General features: G+C 33.8%; 1 protein-coding gene across 1 annotated transcript in view; it reads left to right on the forward strand.

Moving 5' to 3' along the window:
- Positions 1-2,378: 2,378 nt before the first annotated feature.
- Positions 2,379-10,793, forward strand: part of LOC112039593 (protein NUCLEAR FUSION DEFECTIVE 4) — a gene marked incomplete in the record, with an annotated part of 23,850 nt that continues 15,435 nt past the window's right edge. Inside the window, 1 exon segment of the mRNA XM_065779089.1 lies at positions 2,379-2,922. Coding sequence (XP_065635161.1) covers positions 2,464-2,922 — 459 coding nt within the window.

Consider the following 10,793-nt stretch of genomic DNA (forward strand, 5'->3'; position numbering starts at 1 on the left):
AAAAATGGCCAAAATAACCACGAAGTCTAAAAATTGACCAAAATAACTAGAAATCAAAAAATGACCAAAATAGCCCCTAAACCTAAAAATGACCAAAATACCCCCTAAACCTAAAAATGACCAAAATACCCCCTAAACCTAAAAAATGATCAATATACCTTCGAAACCTAAAAATTAACTGAAATACCCCCTGAAACCTAAAAAATGACCAAAATACCCCTGAAACCTAAATACGACCAAAATAACCCCTAAACCTTAAAATGACCAAAATATCCTTGAAACCTAAAAAAATGACCAAAATACTCTGAAACCTATAAAATGACAAAAAAAAAAAACCCCTTAAACTTGTAAGTCGATAAAAATACACCCTAAACCTAAAAAATTACCAAAATCCCCCGTAAAACTAAAAAAATGACCAAAATACTCCCTAAACATAAAAAATGACCAAAATACCCATAAACCTAAAAAATGACTAAGATACCCCAAACCCTATTTTGTTAATTTTAGAGGCTTCGAGTTTATTTTTTTTCATCTTATAGGATTAGTTGTATGTTGGTCATTTTAGATATTTTGAGGGGTATTTTGGTCGTTTTATAGGTTTAGGGGTATTTTGGTCGTTTTAGACGTTTCAGGGTATTTTTGGTAATTTTAGAGGTTTCACGTTATTTGTGGCCATTTTAGCGGTTTTGGGTTTATTTGGGTTATTTCAAAGATTTAGGGGTATTTTCGTCACTTTAGAGGTTTGAGGGTATTTTGGTTATTTTTCAGGTGTAAGGGGTATTTTGGTCACTTTTTAGGTTTAGGGGGTATTTTGGTAATTTTATAGTTTTAGGGGGGTATTTTGGTCATTTTTAGGTTTCGGGGTTATTTTTATCAATTTTTAGGCTCCAGGGTTATTTTGGCAATTTTTTAGGTTTCAAGGGTATTTTACTCATTTTTATGGTTTCGAGGGTATTTTGGTTATTTTTTAGGTTTTAGGGTTATTTTGGTTATTTTTTAGGCTTCGGGGTTATTTTGGTCATTTTTTAGGTTTCTGAGGTATTTTGGTAATTTTTAGGTTTCTGGGGTATTTTGGTCATTTTTTGGATTTCAAGAGTGTTTTGGTCATTTTTAGGTTTCGAGGGTAATTTGGTCATTTTTTAGGTTTTAGGGTTATTTTGGTTATTTTTTAGGCTTCGGGGTTATTTTGGCCAGTTTTTAGGTTTCGGAGGTATTTTGGTAATTTTTAGGTTTCGGGGGTATTTTGGTCATTTTTATGTTTTGGGGGGTATTTTTGGTCCTTTTTTTGGGTTTCGGTGGTATTTTGGTCACTTTCAGGTTCTGAGGGTATTTTGATCATTTTTTGGGTTTGGAGGGCATTTTGGTCATTTTTTGGATTTCAGGGGTATTTTGGTCATTTTTAGGTTTCGGGGGTATTTTGGTCATTTTTTTGGGTTTTAGGAGTATTTTGGTCATTTTTTGGATTTCAGGGGTATTTTGGTCATTTTTGAGTTTCGGGGATATTTTGGTCATTTTATAGGTTTAGGTGTTATTTTGGTCATTTTTTAGGTTGAGGGGGTATTTTGGTAATTTTAGTAGTTTTGGGGTCGGGTAATTGGGTACCCAATTAAAACCTAATAAACATTAGTGTTAATTGGGTTTAATTGGGTTAATACCTATTTAACCCAACTAATAATTGGGTGAGTTTTGGTCTATTTTAAGTGGGTGGGTTTGGATGGGCAAATGAGTTTGGGTTGATTTTGCCACCCCTGAATATATAATAATAGTAACAATAAATCAAAGAAGAAAGATAAACAAAGAGTTTTATCAAGGAAAAAAAAATGGTATTTTAAAATAAAAAAAGAAGAAAGAAAAGGATATAACCTCGTGATTACAAAACTCAACAATCTCGTAGTAGCTTTTTATTTTTATTTTAAGATAGTTGTAAATAAAGAGAAAAGTTGATGGATTTTTGGCATTGATTTAAGAAATATCTTAAAAAGAAAATTTAATGAAAAAAGAAGAAGTAATTAATCTTTTTGACAAATTTTTATATTTCACATAAAAATAATATCAAAATATTCTTAATACAATTTATTAATAATTATTTTAAGAACAACAGTTAACATTACTATGCAATTGATTCTGCAACTTGAATTCTTCTATTTAAACCCCTAAACATTTTGTTTCATTGAGACATACTAATGTACCACCCCACACAGCTAGCTGATCAAAAGTATCTTATCTTAGCTACCTTTCAATATAATGAAGTTTTTGTGGTGTTTTATCTTTCAACGCCATCCATCTCTACCTACCTTTCCAAACCCCCCCCAAAAAAAAATAATAATAATAAAATAAATCCATAGCCTCTTTTTTTTTTTTTTTGGTTGTTGCTGCTGCTAAGTATACTCCATAAGTTTTTTTAAAAGAAAAAGTGTGCACTAGCTCCATAATATTTGGAATATTGGGCAGAATAAGAGAGAGATGGAGAAGCTGAGGCCTCAGCTGAGCACGAGATGGATAGCCACAGTGGCGAGCATATGGATCCAGTGCAGCGTCGGCGCATCCTACACCTTCTCCATCTACTCCGCCGTGCTCAAATCGAGCCAAGGCTACAGCCAATCAACGCTTGACACCGTTTCAGTCTTCAAGGACATTGGTGCCAATGCTGGGGTCATATCGGGCCTCCTCTACTCCTTCGTCACACGCAAGACTTCCCTTCCGCTCTGCGTGGTTCACGTTGTGGGTGCGATACAGTACTTCCTAGGCTATTTTCTCATGTGGGCCTCCGTCGTTGGATTGATCGACAAGCCTCCTGTGGCGTTGATGTGCTTCTTCATGTTTCTTGCAGCTCATGCTCAGACCTTTTTCAACACCGCCGATGTTGTCAGTGGCTTAGAAAACTTTCCTCATTATGGTGGCACCATCGTGGGTATTATGAAGGTATGTGTGACTTTTGTTCTCTTATTTACTTTTCATTCATTCATTGGATAAAAAAATGGTGGGTTTATGTAATAATGATAAATAGTGGATTATAATTTACAACATAAAATAGTTATAGCAAAGTGTGATACTATATTTGCAGGAGGACGCAGGTTTTTTTAGCTTCTTTGTGTCTTGTTGGTCAAGAATGGGGGCTTACTAGTGTTTTATGTCGAGTAATGCTAGGACCACATAATTGTGGTGAGTTGTGACTGATAGATGTGTTGTTGTGGGTTCATGTGAGTCCACACATCTACCACATTCATTGGATAAAAAATAGTGAGTTTATGTAATAATGATAAATAGTTGATTATAATTTGTGACATAAAATAGTTATAGCAAAGTGTGTTACCATATTTGCAGGGGGACGCAAGTTTCTTTAGCTTCTTTGTGTCTTGTTGGTCAAGAATGGGGGCTTACTAGTGTTTTATGTCGAGTAATGCTAGGATCACATAATTGTGGTGAGTGACAAATGTGTTGTTGTGGGTTCATGTGAGTCCACACGTCTACTACTCACAAATCACCACGTGACGAGTTGTGGCCAATTACGTGGCGAGTCTATGTTTTCGATGTTATATAGGTTTAGGTGAAAACATTTGGAACTTTCCTCTGCTTTTTATTTGACTTATTTCTTCATGAGTTAGGGAATCTTGGAAAAGTTTACCCTTTGGCCCACTACATCACCAAAAGTACAATTCGAAGGCTTTTAAGAGCATTAGCATTAGTATGTGCAAAAGTTTCATTCTATTTTTTAATAAAAACTTATTTTTTCTATTTTACACTATCAATTTGAAATAACACTCGCATTAAATTATCTATAATACACTCTCTTTTATTAAAATAATATTTTTTCACCTTTTTTTTCTATCATTTCCCTTACCTGGCCCCACGACCTTACCTCACTTCTCTGAAACACTCTATCTCTTTCATTTTCTCCTTCTTCTTTCTACTTGCTTCTTTCTTCTTCTCCTTCTTTCTTCTTCAGCATCTTCTTTCTTTCTTTCTTCTTCTTCTTCTTTTTCTTTTGCTATTCTTTCTTTCTTCTTCTTCTTTTTCATTTCTAAAAAAAAAAATTCTTTCTCTTTCTCCCCCTCTCTTTCTCTATCAAATCAGTGCTCTCCTCAAATTTGAAAAGAAAAGAAAAAAAAAAAAAAGAAATCTCTCCACCAAGCTTCCATGGCTCAATACACACACACTCTCTCTCTCTAATGGCAGCGGCAAGCTTAGGTTTTGTGTTTTATTTTAAGTTGGGTTTGTGACGATTTTCATTAATTTTGGGTTGATTGTGTTTGGATTAAATTGATGTTATAATGGGTTGGTTGTGGTGGTGGTTGGTTAGTTGTGATGGCCGGTTGCTTCTTCTTGGCATTGAAGAGTGGAGTCTCACAAGGCAAGGGAGAGGAGAGAGAAAAAAACATAAAATAATAAATAAAAGAGCTACTACAGTAACTGTGCATATATATATGCACGGTTACTGTAATAATTGTACATAAATGCACAATTTTACGCCTACTAATGTAGGTGTTTTTTTGCTCAAAATGTGTAAAATGAGCAATTTTTTCTATTTTACAAGACTTTACACGTACTAATGCTAATGTTCTAAGAGATCTATATATAGTTTGGATGGAAAATTATTAGATATTTTTGGAATAAAGTGAAATTGTGACTCTTGTATTAAACTTTGTTCTAGTCTAGTAGCTTTGATTGCTGGTTAGCTTGTGTAACTTTTATGATATTCCCTATTATGAAAAAAAAAAAAAAAAAAAAAAAAAAAAAAAAAAAACCAATCTCATTGAAAATAGGGGAATGTTTGGGACACAAAATTTCACAAATTTTTTTCATAGTTATTAACATGGCAAGTTGTGACAAAGAAACATGACTGTAACATTACTCTGCCTCTAACAACAAATAACACTGCTGTTAGTCTTCTTCTTTAAGTTTACATAGGTTTGCAGATTAGTTGGTGGTATATTTTTGGGGTTTGTTTCTCCCAGAAACTTAAATAACCAAAATTTTCTTCTTTTTCCTTTTCTTTTGAACACATTGAGTATAAAGGTATATGTGCCAAAATGGAGGTTTTTTCTTTGAAATTGGATAATAGTTAAAATATCATGTTTGAGTTCAGCTCTAAGTTTGCGTGCCATTTGGCTCTCATGATTTGGTATAACTGCATTTCATAATTATGGATCCTGTTTTGAATGCAAGAGAATGCATCTTTTCTTCTTGCTTAGATACTTTGTTCGACTGACTTGACTCAAATTTGTGTGACAATTCTGAATTAAAAATTAAATTTCCCGTGGATCATTGATGAACAAAATATGCTGTATTGGTTCATGAAACCTTTAAGCTTTAAATGAATGGTTAAATCAAAGATTCATTCACAGTCCCTTAAGCTAGTTATATTATATCTTTTAATGCTCTGTTTATATGATAAAAATCATGAAAATATTCATACTACATTCTTTCTTGGACAGGGCTTTCTGGTATCAGTGGAGCATACTAATCAATGTATGACACATTTTCAAGGGCGACAAGCACATACCTTCTGATGCTTGCTTGTTGCCTACACTTGTCTCCCTTGTGCTTATGTTTTTGTGAGAATTTATGAAAAAACACAAGCTGATCACAAAAGCACTTAAATGGTTTCTCTGCAGTGCTCTGACATTGCTGGTTATCTCATGATTTCATAATTTTGGAAAACATTTCACTTTGCCATTTGGGCACGCATTTCTACATTCATTCTTCTTCTGATTCTATTTGTACTCCTCTTGGAATTGCAATCAAGCCCTGAGGAGAGTCAAATAGATCATTACAAAAATTCAATTGAGATAATCTTTTAACGACAATGTGAGCAATCAATCCCCAAATTTTCTACAGCAGAGGATCTATAGAGTATCACAATTGCCAAGTGTGAACGAAGTAAGGACTTCTGATGACAAAATGCTTCTTATGAAGAACTTGAATCTTGCAGCCATGTCACTGTAAATTCTGGTTGTTGTTTTTGCCATGATATGTGGAATGGGCTCTGGGCTGGCTACGATTAATAACATGAGCCAAATAGGGGATCTCTATTACACAACTCGAGTAAAAACTTGTTTCTTTATGGAGTATTGGAATTTTCTGGGCGCTTTGGAGCTGGATATGTATCAGATATTTCTGCACACAAGAGGTTGGGCAAGGCCATGTTGATGGCTTTACTCTGCCACAATGCTGTTGGCCACATAGTTATGCTTCTGGTTTTCCGGAAATTTGTATGTTGGTTCATCCTAGTGGGATTTGTTATGGTTCCAGTGGTCATTAATGCCCACCATCCCTTCGGATATATTGGGTTGGCACATGGGACTATTTTCAACACTATTGCCTAGCAACCCTGGGGATCTTATTTTTCTGTAAAAGTAATTGGTTATTTATGACAAGAAGCTCTGGGAGATGACCATGTTTGGTACTCCTGCTTTAGTTATCTTTTTATATGGCTGTGGCTTTTTGGGGTCCATTGTTGCTGTTGCATTTTTTTCGGACTAAGAGATTTATCAGCTAGTGTGCTTAGAAGGTTAAGGCATCTTTAAATGATAGAGTAAATATGAGAACTTTGTGTATGGTGAATGTTAGCGGGCCATAACCTTTGTGATTTTTCTGGTGTTATATAGGTGTGTTTATTTGTTTTTGGGTGAAATGGTATCTGATTTTAAGAGAAAATAAAAGTTTAAGGAAAACACTTGCAGAGCTGTAGTCTATCAACGGTACATGCTTGAGCAGAGAGACTGTCAGAAGTTAGTGTGCTAGAAATACAAGAAATAAAAAACACTAGTAGAAATTATCAATGACCAATTGCGTTAAAATTGGTGACCTGAAAGGAAATGGTGCTAGGAGCCAAATTCAGTGCCTTTGGCCATAATTGAAGCTGCTTATTAGGCAAATTACTTTGTTAGGCCCTAAAATCTACATTTTTGCCCTAATTTTGCGCTTAACGTGAATTAAGGTTTTTAGGGTATTTTCTTAGCTGCCTGAAGTTTTCTTTCACTATTTAAACATATTGTAACCTTCAACTCTAAAGAACTTTGGTCTTAAGATTAATAAAATATAGACTTTTGTCCTTCTTTTCTTGTGGATTTTAAACTTTATTACTTTGTGAATTCAAGAAACCCTTGTTAATTCGAGGTTATTAATTTGATAGTCCGCCTGTGGACTTATGTCTGCTTTTGTTTTATGGCAATGTGAGTCTATATTATGAGAGGCGCTATCTGGATTTACAAAATAAATAAGTGGTAGTGTCACATGTGCAAACATAATAGTTTCTTGTACTAATCTGATCTGCCTGCTATTGCCTCTCAGTGCACTTTGGTATGGGAATCCTACAGCCTACAGGGCTTGAAATAACTTGAGGTTTACCACAAATATTACCCTTAAACTTTGACGTTTGTGTCAATTTGATCACCATGAATTGAATCCCCTTAGTATTTGGCTTGTGACAAATTAAATATTTTATTAGTATTTTTCATTAAAACCTAACAAAAGTATGAAAACCAAATCGATACTTGGTTCAAAATCCAGTGGAACAATTGTAAATCCTAAATAATTTCAAGAGTTAAAAACTAGCTGATTACATATTTACCCTAAAGCCCAAGCCAATACAAAATCAAACCCAATCCAAAAGTTCTTAGGAATTTGGGTTTGGCCTTAAAGCAGTGAACGAATAACTTTTAAAATGGTTCTCGGGCTTCAGGCTTCGGGCTTTGGCGAAAGAGAACATTTGGGTTTTTCGGTCATGTGAGTCCAATTTGAATGTTTACTTTTTCATTCTTATCATCCTATGTGACTCAATGGCAGCAAACTTCAAATAATTGGAAGAACATCACAAAAAATAATATAAATTCTAAATTTTGCATTTAAGTACATTAACCATGCTCCAACATCAAGATTAAGGCCCTATTTGGATTTTTTTTTTCATCACTCATCACTCCTCACTCAATTTTCGTCACTTATCACTCATCACTTAAAATACCCTAACTCCCCACATGAAATCTGTTTGGCACTATCACTTAACTTGTCATCACTCAAAATTTTCAACTATTTGTGGGCCCCATACCCGTAACTTGGTGTAACTTTTAGTTTTTTTTTTTCTTCAACCTCCAGTACCCAAACTCACCAAACCTAGTGAAAAAAAGAAACCCAAAAACCCGAACCTAGTGAAAGAAGACCTGAACCTAGTGAAAGAAGAAGGAAAAAAAAAAAAATCCAAAAACCTGAACCTAGTGAAAGAAGAAGAAGAAGAAGAAGAAGAAGAAGAAGAAAAAAAAAAACCTTAATGAAGAAGACCCAAGATCTAGCGTGAAAGGGAAAAGAAAAAAAAAAAAAAAAAAAGAAGAGGAAGAAGCCACCTAGTGTGAAAGGAAAAAAGAAAAAAAGAAAGAAAAGAAGATGAAGAAACCAAACTCACCGAACCCAGTGAAGAAAAAAAAAAGGGTGGGGAGGTCAAAAGTTGCGGCTAACTTTGACAGTGGGACCTAGTATGTAGTTTTAATTATAGAAATGCCATTAAAAACAGAGTTATAGAAACTGAAAACACCTAAAATGTGTTTCAATTTTCATAACTCATTACTAAAAAATCAGATAATTGAGTGATGGAAACAATAATTGGAAACAAAATCCAAACAAGTCTCTTAGTCATTGATCCCACCATTTTTGAGTTATGGGAAATGGAAACAAAGTTATGAGTTATGGAAACATAAAATCCAAACACCCCCTAAGCCTCTCAATTAGCACACTCAAGAACAAAATCAACACCTGTAGAGGATTTATGCAATCTAGCTTGACAGTTTGTCTTCAAAAACCTTGCAATGTCTTCTAATACCTATGATGACAAGACATGCATGTAAATGATGCCGCTGACTACAAATCATTAGCAGCTAAAAAGTAAAATAGATCAGTGTTGGTATCACCATTAATGCAGCATTCATCAAACCTAAGAGAATTCACACAAACAAAGATTTGTTTATCAAGTTAGCCAAATAGGTCTAAGCATGGATCAGAAGATATTTAATGTTTAGGGTGCACACATCTTTGATACATAATCTGCAACAAGAATTTTTTTTTTTGATACATAACAAATTTTTTCTTTTGATAAAAATGGTACTTCATTTTCGCGATGATAAACACAAAGTACTAGAAACAATTACAATCAAATCAAATAAAAATTCCAATAGAATGTTGAAAATAAAAAATGGAAGTATATTGCGTGAATCCTCAAATTTGAGACCAATCAAACATCAAATAATCTACTTGTTTTACAGCATCTTCAAAAGTACAATTGTTACATTTCCACCAGACAAACCACATTAGACAAGCCAGTACCAAGATCCAAATATTTAAGAAATGTTTCCCCAACTTTTTCCTCCATCCATATAAGAGAGATGCAAACCTCAAATTTGAGACCAATCAAACATCAAATAATCGACTTATGTCAGCTTTTGAACCATAAGCACTTTCATTATCAGCCTATTTTAATCTTTCAATCCAAGAGGAGAAAAGAAAAACACCTGATTCTCTCAGTTTCTTCTGTATGGTTCACCTACAAAATTTAATTGAAACGCGGAACAGCATTACAGGAAAATCTAACCACCTTTAAAATGGTAGGTACTGTTACTGCTTGAAATTTCAAGTAAGAAAACAAAAAGCTTCTCTCTAAAATTTGGGCAACCCAATTGGGTGTCCTCCCTCTATCCATAAATCCTTCAACCCAAGTATAAACAGAATTAGAACTCAGATCTTTGATTCCATTTAAATATTTTAATGGTTAAAATAACATACACCTTCAAATACTGCGTTCCATTTCTTAGAAAACACACACACACGCATCACTTTCTTTGTGGAAAGGTTGAATTACTTTTCTTAAAGCTCTGGCCTATTGCTGATTTTTTCTTTGATTGACCACTTAAATCACTATGTATAAGTCTATCAAAGTCGTGAATTGCAGGAAGATAGATTTTTGGTAGAAATAGTTTTGGAAAAGTCTTCTCTCCATTGTGCCATCTGCCATGAATATAGTGTCATTGATTCCCCCACATAGTATTTTACATCATCACCATGTCTAACATATGGTGTTATTGACATGTATTACATCCACTCTATTTAAGAGGAATTCATTTAATAATTCAGATTAACTACTATTAATTTAAAGAAGTCTCTACTCTCTAGTATTGTCATATTATCGAGGAAATAAACTTTTAACAATGAAATGGAGTATCTCCATTTCAAATGAAAGCAAATGCCAAATCCAGCAGAAGGAAAAAAGAAGGAAAGCACATGCTGACTCCCTGTATAGTCATACTCATATTGTGAGCATCCTTTGATAATTGAGGAGGAAAAATTTGAACCTCGTACATTTCATTGAAAACATCTAAAAGTGCTAATTGTAAGTCTCTTGATAATTCATCATGTACTTATTAGGTGTATTATATTATATGTCAAACATTTTTTGATAAAGAAAGAATCATTGGAAAGTTGGCTATATTCTTTTGGGGTGCGTTTGGTTTGGATGATAGAAAAATGGAAGGATAAAAAATATTTTATGGTATTCAAAATCTCTGGCCCAAGGAAAATGCTACCAGTCATTATCATCAACTACCCCACTCAAATTTATGGTATTCAAAATCTTCTTGATTGGTTTCTAAAAAAAGTCTTTTTGATTGGGACTTCTTTTGTTTTTCGACGAATACAATTTTAATTTGGACTATTAAAAAATAATATTATAGCCTTGTCACAAATACAATTAATGGCGTTCATAAATACATTCATTATATACTAAGTGATTTTCTCAAAAAAAAAAAAAAAAA

The sequence above is a fragment of the Quercus suber genome, unplaced genomic scaffold, assembly GCF_002906115.3.
Source record: "Quercus suber isolate HL8 unplaced genomic scaffold, Cork oak 2.0 scaffold_198, whole genome shotgun sequence".
In the NCBI taxonomy this organism is placed as follows: Eukaryota; Viridiplantae; Streptophyta; class Magnoliopsida; order Fagales; family Fagaceae; genus Quercus; species Quercus suber.